Source organism: Drosophila montana, unplaced genomic scaffold, assembly GCF_035044405.1.
Source record: "Drosophila montana isolate Dmon_TW-CO22-7 unplaced genomic scaffold, ASM3504440v1 contig_3733_1, whole genome shotgun sequence".
Classification (NCBI taxonomy): domain Eukaryota; kingdom Metazoa; phylum Arthropoda; class Insecta; order Diptera; family Drosophilidae; genus Drosophila; species Drosophila montana.
The window spans coordinates 7,405,064-7,432,049 of NW_026998620.1; the positions used below are offsets into that span (position 1 = coordinate 7,405,064).

The 26,986-nt window shown below is 39.1% G+C and overlaps 1 protein-coding gene across 1 annotated transcript; it reads right to left on the reverse strand.

Moving 5' to 3' along the window:
- Positions 1-146: 146 nt before the first annotated feature.
- betaTub97EF (beta-Tubulin at 97EF) lies at positions 147-26,977 on the reverse strand. Its single transcript, XM_064695203.1, has 7 exons — positions 26,665-26,977; positions 8,112-8,346; positions 6,895-7,124; positions 2,728-2,895; positions 2,048-2,312; positions 439-761; positions 147-366 (listed from the first exon to the last, which is right to left on the reverse strand). The coding sequence occupies exons 1-7, from the start codon at positions 26,719-26,721 to the stop codon at positions 274-276; spliced, it is 1,371 nt and encodes a 456-aa protein (XP_064551273.1). The 5' UTR covers positions 26,722-26,977; the 3' UTR covers positions 147-273.
- Positions 26,978-26,986: the final 9 nt, after the last annotated feature.

A 26,986-nucleotide genomic window follows, 5' to 3' on the forward strand; every position in this document is an offset into this window, starting at 1 on the left:
TGCTGTAGCTGCTTGACTTGAATAGATAAGCTATAGGCTTCGATATCTAAAATTTAGTTAAACTCAAGGCCACACTTATAATTCCTAACTGGTTTAAGCAGCGACTTGTTGGAGTTGTTCACGCAAAAATTAATACACAGTTGGCGTACAGAAAATGAAATACTATGTTTACTGTTTATTAACTTTCATTCCGTGTGTCTGCATGTTTGAAAATCTAGTCTAATAGATAGTCCTGCAGATAACAAGTAAAACGCGAAAGTGTCGAGTTCTTGTTTAGGCATTGCCGTTTTGCAGTGCTTCCGACTCGTAAGCTTCTTGCTCAGCCTGTTCGTCGTCGAACTCGACCTCGTCGTCAGCGGTGGCTTCCTGGAAAGAGTAAACGGATATGGATTATGAGCATCATAGGTAAGTCAAAGTAAGCTGCAGCTCGTGTCGTACCTGATACTGCTGATATTCGGATATCAGATCGTTCATGTTGCTCTCCGCCTCGGTGAACTCCATTTCATCCATGCCCTCGCCAGTGTACCAATGCAGGAAGGCTTTGCGGCGGAACATGGCCGTAAACTGTTCGGAGATGCGCTTGAATATCTCCTGGATGGCTGTTGTGTTGCCAATGAATGTGGCCGCCATCTTGAGGCCGCGTGGCGGAATGTCACAAACGGCCACCTTCACATTGTTGGGTATCCATTCGACGAAGTAGCTGCTGTTCTTACTCTGCACGTTGAGCATTTGTGTGTCCACCTCCTTCATGGACATGGGTCCTGTTAATTATTAAGAGTGCAGTGTAAAAATACTTGAACTTTGCTGGCATCAGTTTTTCCGCATTTTCGCTTTCTTTCACATCAAAAGCTGAGTTGGCTTTGAAGCGTCAAGTAAATCCCCAAATCCCTGAATATGAAATACTAAACGGCTTCTAAGCCCTGCCAACGCACTTGGCCACCTGGGCAATTCCTGTGCCGATGCCTGCCTTTAGGTGGGCGGGCTGCGGACGGACACCAACAGAAACAGTCCCATGAGGCAACTAAAAAAGCTGTTTAAATTCTTGTTGGTTGTTTTCTTTTTTTTTTTTAGCTGGCGCTCATTTTTGTGATTAATTATTTTGCAAGCGCGGACAAACGGACGCGGGAACGTGGGGAGGCGACGAGGCCTGCGACAGGCACTGGCGCTGCAGCCTTAAGTCACGTTCAGCATGATTAGTTAAGGCCCAAAAGCCGTGTCAAGCGGCGGTCGCGGGATTGGGATTGGGGACTGGGAGCGAAACTCGCAATTCCCAAATGGATCTTGAAAGTAAATTTCTAATTACGCGCGTTTTGCGAGTCATCAGTCAAAGGCGAAATGCGTGCGGGCGGGCAGGAGGGGCGTTCGAGCGTTCGGGCGTTCGGCTGCTAGGCACACAAGGAATAACAAATGAAATATTATGCGGCATACTTTTGGGCGCCACAGCGCAGCAGTTTATTAATTTAAAAATTAGCGCGAAAAAATGTGACCCCCCTTTCCCTCATTCGCCTTGGTACAAGCTGGTAGATGGCAGGGACGGGGGCTGGACACAAACAAATTTGAGCTACGTGCGCGCTGACGGATTGCAGCCTTTTTAGCCGCCAGTCGACGTGCATTAATCATTTCTAGTGGCGCCCATAAGTAGGCTTTGCGTTTGCTAATAAAATTGTCGCTGTCGCAAAGGCGCGCTACGTGCCTGCCTCTGGGCCGCCGGCCTATCGGGCGGACAGGTGCGCCAACTGCTGGCCATGACAAAGCGACAAAGTTGGTCCTAAGCCGCGTTAGCTGCGCAGCGGACACCTAAGCCTAAGCCCACACAGACAGTTGGCCACAAGCTCATATCCGCGTATTCTGTGGCTGTTTGGGTCTTGTTGTTAAAACACTATTTTTCATTTTTTTTTCGCTGGAATGCAGGCGCGGCTGCCTTTCACGTGAGCTTCGCGAGCAAAAGGTCAGAGAGCACGTGGCGTCCTGTCGAGTCATGTCAACGCCGCTTAAGAGTGAAACCCGAACAGCGGGCATTTATCAGGAAAAAGGTCTCAACACTCACCACGGAAGATGCAGGCTACGGTTAGGTAGCGGCCATGCCTGGGATCGCAGGCGGTCATCATGTTCTTGGCATCGAACATTTGCTGGGTCAGCTCGGCGACGGTGAGCGCGCGATATTGCTGCGAACCCTTGGCCGTAAGCGGCGCAAAGCCCGGCATGAAGAAGTGCAGCCGCGGGAAGGGCACCATATTCACAGCCAGTTTGCGCAGGTCAGCATTGAGCTGGCCCGGAAAACGCAAGCAGGTGGTCACGCCAGACATTGTGATCTAGACGGGAAAGAGATTCTTTATAAGGGATTGTACAAATAGTTGGCTTTGTTTGCGATTGTTATTCCTGAATTTAGGTAGCGAGTTGTTGTTGTTGGATCCTTTGCCATTTACTTACAGACACCAAATGATTGAGATCCTGGTAGGTGGGTGAGCCAAGGCGCAGAGTTTGATAGCAAATGTCGTACAAGGCCTCATTGTCAATGCAGAACGTCTCGTCTGTGTTCACGCACAGCTCATGCACCGACAGAGTCGCATTGTATGGCTCAACGACCACCTCGGACACCTTGACGACAACAACAACGATGTGGACGTAGACGTGGACGGGGACGATGTTGTGGGAACAGGGTATGGGAGTGCAAACACAAAACCGAAACACACACATTAGTTGGTTTGTTGATTAAAATTCACTTACGGAAACCAGATGATTCAAATCGCCATACGTGGGCGACGAGAGCTTCAGCGTGCGGAAGCAGATATCATAAAGCGCCTCGTTGTCAATGCAGAACGTCTCATCTGTGTTCTCCACCAGCTGGTGTATGGAGAGCGTTGCATTGTACGGCTCCACGACAGTATCGGATACCTATGGGCGGGAGCGAACAGCGGCGCAGGCGATGGCGATTGCATGCAAGAAAAATAAAAGCAAATACATATATTTATTAATTGCCAGAGCTAATGAAACGCAAGTTGGTAGATACGATATGATGAATAGACGTGATTAGAGACTAGTAAAAGAAATTAGAACATTTCGCATTGACTGCCCTTCACACTAATTGAAACCGTCTCCGTTTGCACTTTGTCAAGATTTCGTGGAAACCAGCTGCCTTCACCTGTTCCCATTTACGACAGGTAAAGGTAAACAACAGCAATCTCAGTATTGAGAAAACTAATCACATTGCATATGAATTTAATTATATTAAAGGAATAATATATTCAAACATAATGAATATCTATTCATCAAATTAGATCAAACGAAAGGCCTGTGCACGCCAATTAAATGCAATTAGAATGCATTTAAAGCCATATCCATTGCAGCTTATGCCCATTTCCGATTTTATCTACCCGTGTATACAGTATCTTAATAATTCTAAGCTTCAACTAGCAGCCAACATGTTTCAAATGAAGAAAATAGAAACTCGTTTCTGATTTTGAAAATGTATTTTGAGTTTGCATTGTTGTGGAATGCGTCAAGCGAAGTACATGAAAATTGCATTTCCACAACAGATGCATATGCACAATGCTCCATATCGTAAATGGAAACGGATAAGGAAAACGGGGCTGCCCCAATCGACGCCCACCTGCTGCTGTTGGTAAAGTGTTGGGGCCCGGACGGGCATACGGTCGAACATTTGTTGCATAAATGCAATTGCATATTGCACACAACACTTCATGTGCGTGTGTGTGTGCGTGCGTGTGTGCGTTTGTTGTGTTTGCTTGCAGCAGCTGAAAATTATGTGTAATACTTTGGTTAGGCTTCTATTTGCCTGGCAAGATGCATTGCACTACCTGCAAAATGCAGTTGCTGTTTGCAAAGCAAAATGTTTGCCCATAAATCCTTGCAATTATTTAATGGTGCAGTCCTGGGGCGATAACGAACGGTCACCTGGAACAGGTACTACATGAATCTAATTATATTGAGTTATGCCCGGGCATAACTTACACATATTTGTTACTGCAGTTGTATTTGCCAACTGCTCAGGCAAAATATTTGCCATGCACAAATCCAAAAGGATTTGCCACATGGCTGCAATGCTGCGCAGGATCAATGGGCCCAATTAAATGCTTTTACAAATATGCCAATTTATTAATCTGATTAAACTTTAAAGCATTTATAACAAACTGGCAAAGCGCATAAAAAATAGATGACTATTAAAATGTGCGAGTTATCGCATAAATTTCAAATGCGTATTAAGTGACAGGCGTGTGTCATGTCCTGGCCGCAACAAAATGGCCGCCAATGCCAAAACATTGCGGTAATTCGCCAGACCAAGCGCATAAATAACAATTCCAGCAACCCTTCCCATAGGAGGGCCTGGGCAACTGGCCAAAATGGGGTTTAGCTGACCCAATGACGAGTGCGGAGCGTGGACTCGCATTCTCACATAGTTTTGTTCATCATTGTTGCTCAAGCGTGACGGTAATAAATTAAACAGCAACAAAATGTAAGTTTCATTCGATCTGCATATGCACTATGTGAGTGCTAAACTAAAAATCTCGGGAGCAGGAGGGAGAGAAAGTGGGAGACTGAGATATATATGGGCCATGAGCAGTTTGTCGAATGCTAATTTCACGCATCAATAAACTTTTTCTGCTCGCCTTTTAAATCGAGTGCCAGGCTAAACCATCTGAGGCATATTTACACTTGTAAAAGTAATGGGCATGTATTTGATTTTAAGTTCAATTGTATTTTACTATTGTACTTCTGTATACCCTGTAAACAGTTTAAGAAGCAGGTTATCTTCATCGCAAGACAAATAAACTGGCAATTCTTAGAGAAAAGCTTATCGCATGATTTTTAATTTGCAATTAAGGGTATATATTTATAATGTCTTTTAAAATACGAAGACAAGATTTTGGTAATAGCATGCTTTGTATTAGCAAACCCGAAAAAACAGGAAGTTAAGGATATCTACGGCACGCTGAAGATCTAAATATCCTTGCAGATATTAAAAAATAGTGAAGCTCGTAAATGCTGAGTTTGATGAACAAATTTTTGGAAACCGAATGTTTTGTTATACAATGACTGATCGCGTTAAGGATAGGGCAGCTATGTAATATAGTGGTCCGATATTGATAAGATTTGGTATATATATGAGTGAAACTTATAAATGCTTGGTCAAGATATCTTGATAAACAAAAAAGTTGTCCATACAAGAATCTACTTCTTGACAGATCGTTCCAATAGCAATATATCCTATACGATATAGTGATCCGATCCATTTTGTTGTATATCTACTGCATACAAAGACAAGTTTCCAGACGATAGCTTTAAAACTGAGAGGCTAGTTCGCAAGAGACAGACGGACATGGCTATTTCAACTCGACTGTTGATGTTTATCAAAGATGGGGTCGGATATGTCTCCTTCTTATCAAAATTATAATACTCTTCTATTTTTGACTTCTATAAGAAAGAAGACTCGACTAAGCCTCGCATAAGATATGCTGGCTACCCCAATAAAATATGTTTGCAGAGTATCAAATGAATAACATGAACACACAAACATTTTCCTAGATTTCATTTCTTTTTCATTATTGTTGTGGCTTGTTGGTTGTGGTTAGTCCAAAGATTCGGCAGTTTGACAAGCCTTAAGGTTTCACATTCTGTTGAAAGTCGCAATGAATGGGCATTCAAAAGCTTTAAATTCCATTTTAACTATAAAAAAATTGAAAACCTGACCCACTAATTTTATGCAGTTTTAAAATAAATAATCATTTTGATAGATAACAAAAAACAAAAAAAGGGAATGCATTAAATACGCTGCTCGCTATTCGCTTGTGGATATTGGGCACCGCCTGTTATTGACAATCAATTTGCCACTAAATTAATTTAATTAAATGTCGAAATGTAATTAAATGCTCACGATGATTATAATGCAAATGAAGGCGTCTCACGTGCTGCCAGGGCAGGGCGTGCGTGTAAAATATGCAACTAGGTTAATTAAGCAATAATTGAAGCGTGTCAGAATGCAGCCATTGTGGAGGCGACCCGCCGCACAGATGTGGCTGCCACAAAGTTCCTCTTCCTTATGCACTGGCCAACCAAAATTGCACTGTCAATTAGCCGCAGGTTGTTGGCGGCTCAAAATGCAGCGGCAAATTAATTAGAATTATTTGGCAGCTACGCGTACCGCTTACAATAAATGACATCAATAGAAATTGGCGAAAATGTAAAACAAAATCGGGAATAAATAAAAATGATTATTGGTTGACACCGAATTTTGGAAATTTTCATTTAAAGAGAAGAGATAAGTTTAGTTGCGCTCAAAGCAAGATATAAATTCTATCTATGAACCAAGCTTTAAGGAGATATAAGGCTATTTCACATTTCAGGAATACCTCTTATAAGTCTAACTAGGAAAAAACATCTGATATGTTTAATATTAAATAAAAGTACAATAGATCAACCATTGAATCGATGGGTAAAGGAGACATTGTAGAAGCTTAAACCAGGAATAATTATAATTATAAAAAAGTTTTGCATTTACTGAGAACATTAATGAGTATTTATATACTAAAATTAGCAAAACACCTGACATGTATTAAATGCAATAATCACTAATGTAATGAAAGCCTCCGAAAGGCTATGCCAACAACATTCGTGTCATAATAATTTGTGGCACGTACAAAAAGGCTTTGGTGCAGGCTATACATTTGTTGCCATGGTGCGGCCCATTTTGGTTATTAGACAAAAACGCGTGCGGGTGTAAAGCGTTTTATGGTCGCACGACGGCTTACAAACGGCGCTAAACTAATTTGTGGGCTAAGCTGATTTGCCTAAGCGGATTGCCCTGGCCAAAATGATGAGAGCAGCGCGAATGTGAGTGCGTGTGTGATCTGCAGCTGTGCAACGGTGCGCACTTACCTTGGGTGAGGGCACCACCGAAAAGGAGTTCATGATGCGATCCGGGTACTCCTCGCGTATTTTCGAAATGAGGAGAGTGCCGAGACCAGAGCCAGTGCCGCCGCCCAGTGAATGGGCCAGCTGGAAGCCCTGCAGACAGTCACAGCCCTCGGATTCTCTGCGCATAACTTCTAGCACCGAATCGATCAGCTCGGCGCCTTCTGTGTAGTGGCCCTTGGCCCAGTTGTTGCCTGTTGGAGAGCAGAAAGTCGAGGTCAGTTGATGGACATATGCAAGTAGATATGCAATAACATAATTAACTAAGCAGCACTCACACTCACACTCCCCCTCCACATACACATACAGACCCGCACACGGGCACGCACAGAGAAAAACATACACACATAAACACGACCGACAATAATATCAACATGTTGTGATGAGTGACATGTACGAAATTAATTTTCATCGTCATCCGCAGGCTATTTTATAATTGCAATTATCATCAACAATCCGGACAGCCATGTCTCCAGCACAAGCAGCAACAGCGACAATTACCGCAACAACAACAACAACAAGAGGAGTAAAAAAAATCAGTATGTGACAACCGTCTAATGGTGGTCCAGCCACCTTTGTAGTTGTCCATCCACTGCTGGCTTATCAGGATTGCTTATAGAAAGTGGAACCCAGCCGCAATTTCATCAACGTCATCTTGTTTGAACTTATCAAAGCAATGACAACAGCACATTATGTGCTCTTGCTGCAGCTGCTGCAACTAGCTGCTGTTGTTGTTGCAGCTGTTGCTGGAACAACTATTGCCAGGTATATGGTCGATGATGAGGGCCACCAAAATGACAAGCTGAACAAACTGCCGATCAGCCGTGGGGCGCATTTTGCGAGGAAAAACAAAAGCATACGCAGGCAGGACGTGCGGATCTGCAGATGCAGAGCGGTCGATTGGCCGGGAGTTTCAACTAGTTGGCCATGTGTGTGCAGCGTGTGCGTGTGTGTGTTTGTGTGTTTGTGTGTGTGTAACATGCCACGACATGGCAGCATTAATGAGCAGCTGAAATGCATTAGCTAAACGCTGTCCGATGTACTTCGGAGGGAAGGACAATGATTAACGGTGAAACTGCCGTAAGGCAAACACAAGGACATGGCTATAGTGCTCCCCTTTGTGCCTAAACAAAATACAACATTCAACAAGCACTTGCAACTAATTCACTTGTAGCACTTACCCGCTCCTGACTGGCCGAACACAAAGTTATCGGGCCTGAAGAGTTGACCCATGGGTGATTGACGCACCGAGTCCATGGTGCCCGGCTCCAGATCGATGAGCACAGCGCGGGGCACATACTTGCCGCTGCTTGCCTCAGTGTAGTAGACATCTATGCGCTCGTACTGCAGATGCGATTCGCCATGATAGTAGCCATTCGGATCGATGCCATGCTCCGCTGAGATTATTTCCCAGAACTACAAAGAATACAACAATTTGGACAAATCTTAATAATATTCATATTATTGTGAACCTTTTTAATCTTTTCATTTGATTTATTTAAGGGGCGGGTATCATTTTATTTTAATATATTCGGTTCCCCTGCCATTTTTCTGATATCAATTGAAGAATTTTAACAAAATTCCATATAATACAAATAAATATAAATAATCTAGATGTCGTATGCCCGACATTTCATAATATTGCCCATTTCTATGCAATGAGATATGACGAGCTGGCTCGCAGTTTTTTACAGTTTACTGCGCGGCGCTTAAATATTATTTTTCAATCAATATATCGTATCGTTTCGCATGTGTCAGCACTGTGCGCGCGCGCGTGTGTGTGTGCTTGGGTTGCATTGCTTTGGCAATCAGTGCATATAAATATGAGTGTCCTTTTTACATGCCGCTTGCTTTTATGGGCAATACCAATGGCAGCGCCAACGCCAATGTCATCGTCATCGTTCTGGTACCTATCTGGTTGCGATTTATGCGCGTGCATATGCTCCAAGCGCCCCGCCCGCCTTGCTATATGCCCCCACCTATGCATGGGAGCGGGAGCACTTTATATGCCGTGAGCAATTTCTGTTGCATACTTTTATGGGCGCGCATTTTTTCGCCGCAGAGGCAGAGAGAGAGTGAGCTTCGTGTTATTTTTTGTTGTGTAACGAGGGGGAATAATTGAATCCTTTTAGGTGTTTTCATATATTTATTTATTTTTGCCGCTTTCCTATGGGTCGAGTGCTTCAGCGATTTTGCTTTTTTACCTCTGCACTCCATACTCCGCCCTCTACCCTGCAGCCCAACACTCCGTCCGCTTTTATATCGTATTTGTTTGCACGTATATTTTTCTTGCGTGTGGCCTGACTTTTTATTTTTTTTATACCCTGAATACAATGAGCATGGGTAAGAAGGGTATAATGGTTGGTCTTCTGAAAACATATGAAAACAGGCAGAAGGAAGCATTTTCGATCCCATAAAGTATACATAACCTTGGTCAGTATCATTAGGCATTATTAGTTCATTGATAAGTTGCCCCCTTTTTTAAACAATCGCAAAAAATGAATATAGAAATCCTGCTTTTTCTTTTCGGTTTGAAGAGCCTTATAGCTTTTCGGTTCATGTATATAACATTTATTGGATACCGCCCCCTATCTCACAGCTAGCGCAATAATATCTGTATGCTTGACGTAAATACATTCATATGCGTGTATTCTTTACCGAATTTTAACAATCTCTGTAATATGTTCTGTTATTTTAATTCAGTTGTATTTGGCTTCCGATAAACTTCGAAAGTTACTTATATGACCTTAAGGTATGAGGCGAAGGCAGTTAGTTCGTTCGGATGATGGAAGTGCGAGTTCAAATCCAGCAGAGGGAGTTATTATTTGCTTTATTATGTCAGTTTCTACCTTTATTCAATAAATAAGTAAAAATGTAATATTGTTGGCTTAAGCATTAATTGCGTAGCGCGAGCTGCTTCTAGTTTTGGTAATAGAAGATTTTGGGTATTTCGTAGTCGAGCAGTTTCGAGTAGAGTATTCTTGATATTTTTTTGGTTTTGGTTTTATTGCCCAATACGCTTCACAAAACATTTCACGTTTGTTGCGCATATGAATTTCAAATTTTTAAAAATGTTTCAATCGTTTCGTTCGCTTTTGTTGGCCAGGTGTGTGAATGTGTGTGTGTGTGTGTGTGTGTGTGTGTACGCGCGTGTATGTGTATACGGGCCGGCGGCTGGTGAAAGCTGGAGTGGATGCCAAAATGCTAATTGTGAGAAAATCGCAATGTGCGCCGCCCCCACTCACATTGATCGGAATGATTTTTAATGGACTTAAGCGCCAAGGGTCGTGAATTAATTTCTTTTTCTCGGCATTTCATATATTATTGTCCGAGATTGGATTCATGAAGGGCATGCTACAAGTTTTAATTTATGCTTTTTGCCCGAAAAGACAGAAAACTTTTTATACATTGACCAAACGTAGCATGACGTCAACTCTTGAGTGTATTAACTATGGATTTAACAACTACCCTAACAAAAGAAATAATGACAATGTATGCAGCTAAAGGCGTCTCTGAATACCCTTTGATGTACATATATGTATGTAATTCATTTCGTATTCACAACCACATGACATTTTGCACATTTCCAACATTCGAAAATGTTTTGCGCGTATGAGAAACCGCAAGAGCTGACGCTTCGTATCATTACTTGATTGTCGTGTCTCCTTTGTGTTGTGGCCATAGCAGGACCTTTCTAAGTGCCTGTCGAGCTCGTAAATATCTGTAAATTATTCATAAAGCTCGGCGTTTTTAGAAGACGACGCATTACACCTGCCATCGAACACTCTAACGCATATATTTATTTTAATGTCTCTACCTCGCTCACATTCACGCATGAACTGTCAAACACCATGTTCTCTATATAAGTACTTAGTGTATTAAATTGTCGTTAGCTGGATATACAGTAAAAACTCGCATAATGGACATTTCTATTAGGGCAGACAACACGCTTGGGCGTATATTTTCTCTCAAACCAATATAAATCAAGCCAAACTCCTCTTGGGTGATCTAAAATTACTCGACGGTCTCTGTCCGCCCAAGTGAGTTTTCACTGTATTTATGAAGTTACACTACAGTGAGCTATTGCCTTGGTAGACTAATAATGTTTGCTGTTATTAGCTGACAAAGGCAATTACGTATTAGAATTTTCCTTCCCATTGTTATTTGGAATACAAAAAGTAATTCAATTTAAAATGTATTTACACCCAATTAATCATCATTTATTACCTCGCTTCCTCATTGTTCACAAGTGTGTTTTTAAGCTAATGTCTTAACTTAGAATAAAATACTTGAATCGGGCATATCCAGCTCGTATATATAAAAATGTATTACTTGTGTCTAGAAGATCCGTTTATAATAAAGCAGCACCTTTAGCTAATATAATTTTATATTTAAAGAAAAGGATGCACTAATAAGCGATATGTAGAGCTCAAAATATGTAAAGGTCCTTGTACGACAAATAAAAATAAAAATAAAGTCGGTCGATATCGATTAGCAGATACCCTTATATCAAATAACATATACAAAATAATTTCAAATATATTAAATTGTAATTTAATCAGATGTGAGGAGTATGCAGAATATGCCCTATGCCTTGTAAGTGTAGTTGGGAAATAAGAAAGATAAAGTCGACTAGCAGATACCCTTATATTAAATAACATATACAAACTTATTTCAAATATACTAAATTTTACTTTAATCGGAAGAAAATTAGACTCTTTGAATTATACATGTAGATTTAATTGGACGGCTTTAACTCTTCTTTAGATGGCAAGACTATATAGACGGACACGAATAACAGGATATATCATATTTACTCAAGCGTACCTTCACTGCTTTCTGCTGCCCATCCCTCTCTTATATTTGCACAAATTTATTATAGCCTTATAAGACTGTATAAGAATAATAGCTATAGTCGAAGGTAAAAGTTTGAGCACTTTTAGAATGTTGCCTAAAATTGGATAACCATTGATTGCATGCGCGCACACACACACACACACACACACTGTTTGGATTGGCGCGTATGTCACAGGTTGTTATTTTTGTTGTTATGTTAATCCTGGCGTAGCATAAATGTTTGCATTACCGCTGTTCGTTGGCAAAGTTTCATTTCTCCATTGGCTTTTAGGCACGCAACAATGATAACAAGTTGCATGACCAAAAAACGAGCGCAAGAAGTTAAGTATAAAAAAAACGAGAAATAAAAAAGTTTAGACTTGAGTTTACCCTTGCATAAAGTTGGACCTCATATGTGGAGTGGGAGTGGGTGTGGTTGGCGTGTGGGCGGCATGTTGTAGCTCAGTTTTCCGTTGCCTTTGCATATATAACAAACTGGAAATATGACACTCAATTGTACGCATCGGTAGACACTTTTGGCCTGACAATAACTTTGATTTGCATACGCTTTAGCTTGTATTTGTTTGCTTGCTTGTTGGCAGTTGGTTGAGTGGGCGTGTTGGTGTTTATATGTGTGTGTGTGTGTGCTTCGAGCCGCCCGCATGGGAGACAACTAGTTGACTGACTTTGTTCTGTTCCTGCTGTTGCCCCGGCACTTGTTGCCTGTGGGGAAATTTAAATATGTTTTCGTATATTTTACGAAGCCAATTGCAGATAAGCGTTTTTCTTTTCGACTACTTTTGAGCTGTTTGTTTGCTCTTGGCATTGAGTGCTGAGCTGCTCGCAAAGGGGTGCTACGCTTTGCATACCCTGGAATGAGGTATATTCACTTCAACATGCACTGTGTAACTCATTGAATGATGTACATATATATTAAACCAACTTTTGATTCCCTTCTAAATAACGCTCTTCTATGCGATTTTCATGACCTCAAGTAAAGTAGGGATCATTGCATAATATAATAATATAATTGAATTGTCTGTCGCTCTATATCTGTCTCCCTTTCTTGCGTATGAGTATATTTACGCATAAAATACGAAAGTTTATCAGTCCAATTGGGACTTCATTTAAGGGTATATGCCCTGTCAACACACTCGACTATTGTTTCTGCTGTGCTTTTATATAAGTAGCTTATTATAAATGTATATTGTGAAAACTTTTGCTCTGCTGTTGCAAATGACGGTCGAAAAATGTTGCAGAGCTGTCCAACTGTCCGTTGAACGTCTGTTGATATCGACTCATGCTTCTGACATGCCTGTCTCAGCTGTTTGAGGTGGGTCTGATAAAGTAGCCTTAAACACTCCCTTTAAGTGGAAACGAAATGAAAAAAACAAAAAGAAAAAAAAACAATTACGCTGCCTTCATTTGCGTTAAACTTTTGCTAGCTGCGGTCAAATTGCTTAATTACAAAATTGCGCACAAGTTAAAAAACTAGAGAACTTTCGAAATTAGGGGGAAAAAAGTAGAGTGATCAAATTAAAAGTAAACAAAAGGCAACGTGCGTTGACCAAAGCGGCGCCATTTTGCCAGCCATTTTGTGGCGCCGTCTTTTTTAATGGGACCACATAGCCACGCTCGTAAAAGAAATTCAAAATTAAAATTCTCAAAGCGTTCAAACAAAAAACCGAAATGCGGCGCGGCGAGCAGCCAAGCAAAAGTCAAGTGGCAAAGTCGCGAGCAGGAAAAAAACGAGCATAAATTAATTGCGGCCAGCAAAGAAATGTGCGCTGCAGTTTGTGCTTTGTTCCTAAGACAAAAGGACATTTCGGTTTTCGTTAGCAGAGGATGCAAAGGATGCGCGCTACGCAAAGCAACGGAAGTGCATGTCGCAACGGATGTGACTGAGAGCGCCAAGGGATATACCAGGGATAGCCCTGGGTCTGGCGTTCGAGTCGCCCAAATTGCTGCAACTGCGTTTGAATATTGAATTTGACGTTTTTGCTCGCGGCACACGCAACGCATAAATAAACAATTGCAGCACAAATAAATCATAGCCAGATAGTTCAAGATATTGCAACAGACATAAATATTTATTCTAATCAGGCTTATCTTGAACTATGTATGCGCTTTTTAATTTGTCAAGTTTAATAAACTATATATTAAACTTTTTAATTTAGTTTTTAATTTACAATTTGAGCATTTAATTTAAATATTTAATTTAATTTTAGTATTTTGTGATGTATGTTTAATAGTGTAATTAAATTTACCTGCACTTTACTCCTAGCATGGAATGTGTAAATTTATAAAAATTCAATTAAAATAAAATAATTGAATAAATAAGTAACATATGTATATTTATAGGAGACAACAAATTAAAAACCCTATTTCTAATTAAAATTCCATCGCGTGACATTAAGCGTTAAATTAGTTAAGCCTGCAATTATTGAGCCTGATCTATAACAAAAGCTTTAAGCATTACCCTATTAAAGTAATATAATAATAATGATGAGAGAAATAGAAGTATAAAGACTTTCAACACAAATTCACTGATTATATTTGAAATATAGATACTGTTTTTGAGAAGTTATGTCCACAAAGAGAGTTAACTTAAAGTAAGCTACAAAAAGGATATTTCTAATTTGTAGCAAAAAAATTGTGATTGTGGTTGTCTGTAAACTTGTTTAACCAATAATATATAGGGCAAGGCACAGAAGGAACGCCTTGTTTAACAAATATATTCAGTTTGCATTTAAAATAAGCACAGGTCAAAAGTAACGTTGAGTGCAGCACATTGAATTGATTTTCAATTGAATTTTTGCGATATTGGCATTAAACTAATTAAAAATAATAAACAGGATTGAAGCACTTTTGGTAAACATTTGGCAATTTACAAATGCGCAGAAAAGCCGCGCGATTTGTGTGCGAGAGCGTTTAAAATGCAAAGCGCGCGATGTGAACTAAGTCAATTTATTTTAATTTAAGCGGCCAGCAACGAAATTATATTCCAATGTATGGTAAATGTTATGTGTGTGTGTAAGAGTGTGTGTGTGTGCAAGAGTGTGTATGAGTGTGTGGCATCCATTAGCGTAATGAGCTTTGCTCCCGGGCACAGCGCAGCTCAGTCATAAGCCGCAATAAAATAAAAATGGCTCTCTACACACTCAAAGCTTAACGGCCGCCCATCGATAGATGACATTTTGCAGCCATTGGCCATAAACCATTTTGATGCGACACACAAAAAAAATATAAATAAAAAGAACCAACAAAAATGAAGCGAAGAGCAAAGACAAACCCTTTTAAAAGCAAGATAGCGACCTGGCCATCTGCAACCGGGCAACGCAGGGGGGGGGGGGGGCGACTGCTTAAAAATGCAATTTATATGCGCGTCGCCGCAAATAACGAATTGTACCCCAAACTACACTAACGGCCAAATGGGCGCGTGTCACGCCCATATGTACAAGTATATTTTGTAATAATACTAAAAGGATTTTGCCGAATGCTGGCCTTCATCTCTATGTGGCTGAGCTGGGGAGGGGCGACGTTTAGTGCAATAAAATAGCATAGCATACTTTTTAGGGCCGATCTCCTACGGTATAATTATACACTATTCGCTGGCCATGAATTGGCAATGCTGCTGCAATTTGCGTGTGTGTGTGTCTGTAAGTGTGCGTGTAATTGCTACAGACACATAAACGCGCTCAATTTGCTCGTACGTGTGAATTGGGAAGCGGCCTCGCATCAACAGAAAAATGCAATTTTTACCAATCGCCTATCCCGTAAATTACCCTATATACTATAGACGCATATACGTGTGCCACTGCCTTTGTGTGTGTGTGTGTGTCTGCTGCATTTGCAATTACATTTCTCATCAAGTGCATCAATTTAAATGTGGCCACTAATTGTCATTATCAGCACGTTATGTTTGCTTTTTTTTCGCTGTTGGGGTGTTTGATTGGGTTTCTGTATTCTGTGCCGTGTTTATGTTATTGTTTTTTGTTGTTCAGCCGAAATGCATTTAAAATGCGCAATGGTTTTTCATGCAGCTGACATTCAGTATTTCAAAATATTCGAACGAATGCAAATGCCTATAATTTAATAAAAATTCGCATCGTAATGAGATGATGCAAAAGGTTTTTTGTAAAGGATTTTTATAATGTCCGGATGCGATATTAAAGATCCGATTATTGCTTAAAAGTTATACAGTTCGAGAGGGAGAAAGAGAGAAAGAGAGAGAGAGAGAGAAAGCAAGAGTGTAAGACAACATTTTACCCAAGTACACAAATGGCTGAAGGTTTTGCAGACCTTTGAGGAGAATTCTGAAGCTCTTTGCTCGAAAGGCCTCGAAAAACAGAAATTTGTTTCACATTAAATCTCATTTTTGACCCATTCTTCCTATAGAACTATATGATTTTGTAATCTGATGTTGATGGGATTTAGCTCACATGTATGAATAATTATGTATGTAAATATGTATACATATACATCCGTTCAGAAAACTTATTTCAATCTTAGCTTAAACCTTATGCGTTCGCTTTTCCCATTGAACTCTTAAATCATTTCGTACGCAGTCATTGTTTATATAATTGTGAATAACTAAACTAACTGTGCAACTTAAAATACAACTTATTTATACTGCAATTTTAGATATAAAAATATCATAAATGTTGTATGCACGTGTAATTGCTTCGGTTACGTCACAAAATGACTGCTTCACGTATCTAAACATAAGTTAAGTATTAAAGCAATTTATTTTTTTGTTGCTTGTTTTGTTGATAATGTACTTTTTCGAATAGGTTTTTGTGCCAGGCCAACTCACACACACGCACACACTCACATGTATACGCACACATGTGTGCAGGTATACGCGGTTGACAAACAATTTCAATTGAGATTTCAATAATTGTCGATTTAGATATGTAAATATTTATGGTTTATTTGGTCGGTCGGCCTGCTATTGATTTAACTAATGTGCAGGGTGTGCGTGTGTGTGTGTGTGCGCGTGTGTAAGCATCTGGCAACGGGCAACGTGTGGCTGCCTCATTCGTACTGCTGTAGCCAGACCGAGGTAAATATTAATAATGCGGACAACCAGCCCATTTGCATGACCTTCTTTAAACAACATTGATTTGCGCCCGGTTGCTCTGATCATACTGCATAAACCTGTCGATTATTTGCATGAACCTGCTGTCATTTGGAGGGACTTGAGTTTTTGTAATAGCTGCAGATCCATGAGGGAATGAAGTGTTGGAGCGTGTCTGAGCTGTGTTGGTTTATGACCTCTGGTTGCTGTCTGCTTCCTAGTCAACAATAATATTTGCTAATGGCCAGAGTCTTCGAGCATTTGCCGCTATCATTTTGCATAGGGCGTTATGTTTTTGGGCTCCCCTCTCTCTCACGCTCTCGCTCTGTATGCACAGAAATGACACGACATGCACTTTATCATTTGCTACATAAATATGTATATGTATGTGTGCTTATTTAGATGGCCTGCCCTGTGGCGCCTCGAGGCGAAAAGAGTAATAATAATAATATTTATGTGGCAAGCGATATGAAGTTCATGCATTGAAGTACGTTTTGGCAATAGCTAAATAAATAAACACTGTCAGGGCGGGAAGTGTGAACACACCAGCCACACTCATACATGCTTACAAACACACACATTGACAGGAGGCTCATGTGCTGTTAAACGCCAAATGATAGCTCCAACCGCTTCAAATGGAGCCGGCGCTTATGAGTCACAGCCGCACATTTAAGACTCAAGTGTTCTATCGAGATGTACCCGGTATTCTTTTTTTGTTGATGAAATTTAAAGTTTAAAGACAATAGCAGAATTAAGTAAAATTGCCTAAAATATTTATTGACAAGTATGTTGTCAAATAAGTCCTTAAGTGAACGCACTTGATTTAGATTTTAGTTATAGTTCTTATAGTTGTGTCAGAAATCGTTATTAGGGTTTGCATATTCCTATTTAAAATTTATTTTAAATTATTATTGGTTCATATCTTTTTATTATAATTAAACAACTTCTAATTAACTAATGTTATTTAAACTTAAATAACATTAACATATACAAACGGTAATAACCGGGCCTTGCCCGTATCAAATTTAAACGTATTCATTTTGTTTTTATGTAGTGAAAACAAGTTTGAGGCCGATCACATGAAACTTAAAACTACGCCCCGACTTAGCCTTTGACCCGCTTTTATCTTCAAATAGGGGAAAATATTGCGAAAAGTGTCAAACATGTATGAGTTTGAAGAAAGATCTTTGTGTTTAAGGCTGATCGCATGGTAAACAAAAAAGTCTCATTCATATGTTTTACTCGATTTTCCTACACTTGCAGGAGGGATTTCCAAAAAACTGGTCTTAGCGTGCACTTTCATCACATAAGGTAACTGCAGTGAATATTTCAGCATCCCAGCTGTTACGGCTGAAAGCATTCCAACTTATGTGATTTCCCTCTGTATCCAATGCTTAAAATATCAACATTCAAAGATATATATATACATAAATTATATATTTTAATTTTGTAGTCACTTGATTATTATCGCAAAATACAGCATTTAAAAACATCAGCATATATTTACATATTTACTTTTATACATTTTTTTAATGCTCACGCAGATATTTACGATTTTTTTGTCTAATGCCATTGTCATGATAACAGCGCGGTTTTGTATATGCCATGTAAATAAGCATGTTGTTGTGGCATGTGAAGAGTTTTTCACCACATAGATGACATTTTCAATTTTTTTGTTTGTATTTTTGCTGTTGTTTCGATTGCCTATGAAGCGAGAGAGTAAATAACTGCTGTCTATTGACGCAAACATGGTTGAACAATTTGTGTTATTTACTTGGAAAAGTTATTTTTCAGCAATTTAATGACTGAAAATGTCATTAAATCAACGGCAAGTGCAACAGATAAAGAACTGGATATCAAATAGCATTCATATTATTTAAGGGCAACTTCTCAATGGCATCCGCTGCATTTGCTGATAGCATTTTGTTATATAGTTTGCAATATGCCAATAACAATCTTTATCCACATACACATATAAATTAATATTTTATGCTTGTGGATAGTGGATATAGTTTGTACGGCTATTTGTTGTCTTTTTTACACCCTGTACAGCTATAATATGTTAAGCGGGTTGTCTAAGTTGTCTAGCAAATAGTTATTTCGATACTAAGACGTGGATTTACTCTAGATCAGGATTGTCAAGGCGGTGCGATTGGATAATAGCATTAATACCTAATTAGTTACAGTGTTATAAAATGTCTTAATCAGATTAATAGAATTATACTCTATACATTTTGGTAGTCCATATTTCGTATATGTATTTAGACCCGAGTGCAGGGTATCTCAGGTTTAAGCCTTTTTACATGTTCTTATTGAATTCGATTATCGCTGCGCTGAAATATGGCCAAATAGTAAAATAAAATATGTATATGAAAAATCCAATTAATGCTGTTTGCTGTACAGATCCGCATCGGATGGGTAAATGCCAAAATTGAAAAGCTTTCATGTAAATATGCGCAGATAGGATATTATATTTTTGGTTTTAGTTTATGATTTATGCTAACTCTTTATATTTGCATATATATTTAGTGCTCTTTATAAGTTGTAAATTTAATTTTGATGAAACAGAATAAAAATTGCATTCTATAAAAGAAATGGTTTAATTGCATTCGACAGATGCACGGGTTAAATATGATTGCGGAAATGTATGTAATATGGGAATATTGAAATTGCAATTATAAACTTTCGAATACCATACGCAAAACGAGTTTATCATTTGGTATGTAGTGTAGAAGACCGAAATGCTATTAAGCCAAGTTTTTTCTTCTCACTTCTCTATTTTTTGACACGCGACCCAAAACTGAACTCTCTTCCGTCTCTCGTCTTCCTTCAGCTCTCTATGTATCTCTCACACTCAGTAATGTAACAGAGCGGTTTTATCTATGTTGCTAAGAGTGTTTATTCTGCTACAGTAAGTTCTTCCACAGTATACACAGATTCACTTTACCAATTATATAATCGTGTATGACATATTTAAGTCTTTATAAAACCTTAGTTAACAAGAGTATTTTCTAGCCGCAAACTGCCGTCTAGATATTTCCTACCTAATAAGCTTTGGAATCCTTGCATTTGAGTGTCCCAGTTGCACCTTGTTTGAATACCTCATGGTGTGCACATTCACATAACAACTGTTAATATTGTGCCTGATCAATTATTGCGCTTGACTATTTTGTTATTTGTGGTTTGGTTGGCGGTTTTTGTATTTCTTTGGGCCAAGCGCGCGCTAACCTGCTATAAATTATAAAACCGATGTCAATTTTTCTATGATATTTTGGGCCACACATTCGCATATGCTTACCCACCTGTATACACACACACATACAGTGCACACACACATAAATGATAAATATTTTGACCGCATTTGGTTTTTAATGGGGTTTGGCGTGTTCTCTATGCCATTTTATGCATAGTTTGCCAATGTTCAAATTCCATTTGGCCATTTGGCTGTACAATTTGTCAACCCATTTATATAAAATAAAACAAAGCCAATAACAAATCTTGATTATATCTCATTTTTGTTTTGTTTTTGCATTTCACATGATTTGTTTTTGTTAATTATGTGTCGCTATGCAATAAATTTGCCAGGCTACTATCGCGTGTGGTTAATATCTGTCGGCATTATCTGGCCGTTGCGCACCGGGCCCAAAGTTATTTTCTGTTGCCTGCTTATCGGCGCCCTGCCGTGCAAGGCCAAAATATGTTATTGCCAATGCAATTGCATGCATAATTTACACCCGTACAGCTTCTGGCTGCATCCACAATTATGCAGCGCGAATTAAACCTGAAAGCTTTAAATGCATTTGGAGTTTTATACAGTTTGTTTTTCCATTCAGCTCTTTTATTGTTTTATTTATTTCGTAAATACCAGATTACAAAAGCGCAGCATTATTTCAGGTGTCGTCTGCCGCGCTGCGCAATGTCCGCGCAATTGGCAAGTGGAATGGCAAAACGCCATAATTACAATTTGTGGTGTACAATTTCAATAATATAAAATTACCAAAGTAATTGAAAATTCACAACAAAAAAGACAACAAAATAATATATAAAAAAAAAGAGGAAACGATGTATTAAAAAAACCAAAGAACAACAATAACAATGTGGCTTGCTGGTGTACTGCAATGATAATGAAACATATGCCAGGCTCCGGTTCGGCTGGAATGTTGGGCGGCTCTTGAAAGCATGCAACAGCCGCATGCATTAAGGGGCAACATGAGATATTAATGAGCAAAAGAGTGCAATGCTTTTTAAAAGTGTTAAATAAATAACAAAATGCCTCCTCCCGGCGTCTGCCACACCATCTGGCCGGGGCTCGGACTGGTCAGGCGCTTCCAGCGGCTTACCTATGGCCACAACTGTTGCACTTGGCTGAGTGTCTGTCTGGGCAGACTGGCAGCCAGTTCGATGCTTTGCAACAAAAGAAAAAAAAAAGAATAAAAAACAGCTGTCTGCTGTTTTCTGGCATAGCTGTTCTCTAATGTGTTTCTAATATCTATGCGCCTTTTGCACGGCAATTTGCAATTTAGAAATTTGCATGGGCTCACCGATGCACAAAGAAATGCATAAATATGTAATTTTTTGTAGAATGCTCGCAACAGCAGCGAACAAAACGCGCAAAATATTTATAAAAATTTACGTTTGTTTATTCATAATCAATTTGTGCAACGAAGCGCTGTTGCCTCCATTTGCTGCCGCGGGCTGCCCTGTTCGCCCTTCTTCTGCATTGCATAGCGTTAGGCGCAGGGCGCGCGTGTGTTGTTGTATGCGTGTGTGTGTATGTGTGTGCGAGGATAAATTTCATTTGGTATGCATAAACGCATTATAATGTAAATTGAACAATTTTTTTCAAAAACATGTATTCACTGTATATATTTTGTTACTTTTTATGTTTTATTCAACTTATTATTTTTATTTTAACGAGGGTTGCTTGAATACTTGCCTTGTCGTACTAAACAGAACATACAAATATATATCGAGTAATGAGTCTTGTACACAATGCAACAGCTTTTTCTGTCCAGAGTACCTGACATACTACTCTTATGAAGTTTGAGTTGCGTTAAGTTAAACAGAGATAAAGTACAAAACAAACATATTGAAATGCTTTCCTTGCATGTCTATTGTAAATGGTTTGTTTTGAATTTTTTTTTAATTCATATAAATATATAAATATAATTATAGATTTATGTAAATATAGCTCAATTTCTTCAAAGTATATCATTTTTATTTGCAATTGCTAGTATATTTGTTATTATTTTCAAATATAATTATCTTATTCTTATATTCTAAAAAAGAAATGTTGGAAAAGCATATTAGAAAACTAGACACCACTCAGGTGTATTTAAGGTTTTCCTTTGACCAATTATTACTTTTCAATTTTTTGATTGAAAATCCTAAATTTCTTCCAAAGTCCTATAATTTATGAAGGGATTACAATTAGCAAAGAGTGCATAAAGAGTATCGCGTCTGAAAGCAGTTTATCTTGTTGATTTTAAAGTAGGTGAAGCACGCTGAAGTCAGCTTCGTGTTGATTTTCTACGTAGTCCTTTCAAGCATGCTTGAGTGCCTGTTGATTTGCTTGCCTGGATATTTGAAAGCATGCATGCATTTCATCAGGTTATCCACTTGCTCCAGCCAACTATAATGTGCCACAACTAAGTTATGAAATGCTTGTTGTTATTTCCACCATCAAACAAACACCGACAGATAAAATTCATGGCAAGTACCATATCGAAATTGCATTTGCATATTGCCAGGCGCATTAGCAACGAGTACCTCTCGGGCTGCCAGCCAGCTAGAAACATGAGCCACATGCCACAGCATGTGGCAGCCCCGCCCATGCCGCCCACAGCGCCCACTTTATGCATGTAACAACGTGTAACCATAAAGAAATTATAGCTGCGATAGTTGCCAACGTTATCGATAATTCAATTTTGTGCATTATTTTGGCGCTGCGATGATGCCCTGCCATTATAAGCTAAATAAATGTATCCTAAGGCGGGCACACACATACACACATACACACACACACACTCTGACACACACACACCCACCCACCACACACATGAATTTCAGGCATTTGCATGCAGTGCAGGCCACGTTGGATCCTTTGGCTTTCGTTGGCTTTGCAAACTCTTTAATTTTATTGTCTGTTGCTTGCGTTTTGGCATTTAGCTTTGTTGTTGCCTGAAATACGACAACGCTGCACTTGTCTATAAATTTTCTCCTCACTTTTCCACTTTTTCACGTTTTTTCATATCCATTTCTTTGGCTTTATGCTTACTCGCTGTCGTCGTTTCTTTACTGTTTTCTTTTAGAGGGGGCCGTAAATAGATTTTCCCTGTTATTGTTCACAAAATGATTTAGGGAAAATTAGGTTTATGTAAATAATGAAAGAAGAGCTCGCTGCAGGCCTTTATGAAATATCCTGGCATGCATGTTGCCGTCTGCCCCATAACCAAGTATACATCCTTGCCCGCATGTGTGATCAATTTCAGCGTCTAAACAACAGCCATTGAAGTCTTAAGGCCATATTGCAAAATTAAAGCACAAAAGCGTCTAAAATAATATTCTTTTCGTTGGGGGCTGATGTAGTACATTCCAGAGTGGAAAAGAAGCTAATGTACTTATTAAATGCGGACTGGAGAAAGCTTCAAAAATTCTTAAAAACTTGGCCCTGAATGAGAGAGAAGCTTTAATAAGGTTTTATTTGGGTAGGTTATAAAAAAAAAGAGAAAAGATATGTGACGTGGGCTCGCAACTGCCTAGCTACCTCATCGTGCGGCAAAGCTGTTTGTTGAGATTTGCCTCAAACCAGGGAGAAAGTAATGTAAAAAAAAAAAAATATGACTTCAGTTAGCAACAGCGATTTCAATGAAAATGTGATAATCACTTTGTTGAAGTTTCCGAGATAAAGTAAACACGGCAGTTGCTCACATTTAGCATACTCATTAGCCCAGAACTTAAAAACTTAGCTACGGAAAACAGATTAACAGAGAATGCCTGTTATTGTAAAACATACTGTGCAGCTGGAATAAGATTAATTATCAATGAACTTTTAATCGAGAGCTATGTTTCTTCCAGAAATTGGTTACGAAAATGGAGAGTTATTTGAAGACTTGGGTAATTTGTTCTGCGATTTTAAAAGTTTTAGTTAAGGTATGTTGAATCAGCTACATCCATTTGATGTTTATCTCATCCATTTCACAACATTTTTTGATGTTTTTGTCATTTAAATTAGAGTGTCATTACAGATACTAGAGTATTTATTTAGATACTTATATAGATACTCAATCAGCTACAAGAAAAAAATGTATTTAAAAAACATTAAACGTTAAAAGCCTTGCATAATTTTGTAAGCCCATTTGCGAGCTTTTATTTATTCTGTTATCTCTTTTATTGATTTATGAATTTGAAAACTAATGACAAATTTGTTATAATTGTACAAAAAAAAAGAAACACTGCTTTGAAAGCCCCATAATTTTTAGTATATTTTCTGTTGTTTTATTATCTGTACAGCGATTGATTTTTAACATAAAAGCATATTTAAACATATATTATATACAATATTTGTATGTATATATATACATATAACTACAATTTGCTGCTGCTGGACACAAATTTGTCTATTTTGTGAGCTTATTTTTCGCCACGCACGCAGTTTTGCATATTTATTATTTATTTATTTTAGCGCACAAACAATAACTCACACGGACAGCCAATTAATCAGAAATTGACATTCAATTAAATTACAAAATATTATATCGCAGTGAGAATGAACCAAATTTAAATTTATATGTAAATAATGTCCGAAGCGAAATTGTGCTCAATATTATTATAGGCAAATTTAATGAAACAACAGTTTTTATATCGATATATGAGGCATAGCCGCCGAATTGTCAGATTTTATAAATTATGTATTTATTTAAGTAAACTTTAAATTGTGCTGGCGTAAAACAAAGGAGAAATGGGCACATGAAAAACCTGATGGGATAGGCCATGGCTTTGTCATTGCAAAGTGCGGCCTAATTAGCTTGGTAGGATGCGGACCAAAAAAAAAAAAGGCTTAGAAAATATGTTTACATAAAATTGAAGTGGAAAAGCGTGTAAAGAGCCGGCAAAAAGCAGAAACGAAACGAAACGAAGCGAAATATGCAGATGGGCTAATGTGTGGAGAAAACTGCGCTGGGAAACGAAGAAACACACAGCAAGACAAGACACAACAAACAGCAACGAGAAAAAAGAAAACTGTGTCAAACGTCAACGACTTCATTGACGTTGTTGTTGTTTCTGTTGTTGTTGCGGCTGTTTCTGGATTTTCATGATGGGGTAAATTGTGCGAGTGAACATTAATGCGCTAAATTAGCTTAGAATGGGCACCGAGTTGCGCTTTGGGGCTGCGCCTCATCAGTTTCTTTTTTTGTTTCTCCATTTTTGTTTGGGTATGCCTTTAATTGGCAGCCAGCATGCGGGGTTAAGTGAAAAAGTGGCCAGCTTCTGTCAGCCAGCGTGTGTCACACTTCAGGCGAAACAAGCGAATAGCCTTTGCCATATGTAATGCCTATTTTTGGCTATGCTAGCGATACGAACTGTCAACCATTTATGACTTCTACTTATCTATGTTCAAAGTTTCTGTAAACAAGCATACTGATTACACACATACAAGCTCATGCATTAGCAAGTAGTTAGTTAGCTAGGTGCTCGGCTAGGGGAGGCGAGCTGTGGGGCCAAGTGTTGGCTAACTAATAGCAAAATGCTGATAAGAACTTGTAGCCAAGCAGGTAGACACGTCATAGCCTATGGGAGCGTCGAGAGGCGAGGGGAGCTATCAAACTTATAGATACAACAGCTACAAGATACACAATTCTGTTTGTGCCGCATTAATTATGCATGTACATACATATGTATGTATGTATGTATGTACGGCAGTGCTACATTTCCTAATCGTTCCCAATTATCTGGCATTTTCTAAGGCAACCGCTGTGTAATGTAACGCAAAATCATAAAAACCAGCAGGTAAATTTAGTCATGTGTAGAGGGCACTTAAAAGAAAGCTTACCCTAGCATTAATTACCCAAACTGTGTGAGCCGTGAAACAGTATATGAGCAGCACAGCCCCAACAAGACCTTCACGAAAGTTTCGAAATACATTCAAGCGCTGTATCCATTACTCACACCAGAAAGTTCAAGATCAACAACAGCTTTACATGTGTTTTTGGTGCTTCTTCTAGAAGTGTCAATATGTCTCTACTTGGAACTAATCGCCGGCCAAAAACAAACAGTAAAAACCAATTTTAAACGCCTGTCATAACATTTTGTCTGAGTGCACACTGGGTTTATGTTACGTTTTTGAAAATGATCTATGGGGGGAGTGCAATGCTTCAAAATACATTCAGCTGCCTGCCCGCTGATATCATTAGCATGATAAGATAAATCAGCGCGAATTAAAACTTCTAGAACGGTCGGCTGAGTCAGTTTATGTATGTGTTGCCGCTTTGCAGTTCTATAGTTTCTCGAACTGAGAGAGCAACCGCTTGTTGTCTGCCCCAACCCCGGCAAAACAATATGCGGCAAAGCAGCAAAACAATAAATGAGAGCACGCACAGAGAGCGAGCGACTGAAAGAAAGAGAGAGAGAGAGAGAGAGAGAGAGAGAGGGAGCGGCAGCAGAGCGACAGAGATTGAGCGTGGAAAGCGCAGAGCGCGTTTATTTCATTCTGTTTTATAATTTAAGATGTGAGGTTAGGAATACAGTGAAAAAATCTGAATAATTGAACAGAAGGGGCGTCCAAACTAGCACACTAATGGAATATTGATTATACGCACCTTTGAACCAATTTGATTGCCGCATTGGCCGACCTGCAAGTGCACAATTTCCCTCATATTGTTAGGCGCTCTGAGACTTTGGTAAAGGTCAGGTAGATGTTTATTAAGTTGCTTCTCTGTCTAACCGACAACTTATCAACACAAATCGATAGATATGTATGTATGTATGCGCAGACTATGACACACACAAACTAACACGCCCGCACAAACACAATCGCAGGCAAAAAAGCGAGGGAAACGGGGTTTTAGCTATTCGAATCGCTTTGGTTGCGGGTTACACTATGAGCGATCGTCGCGCTCGCGTCAAGATTCCAACGTGCAC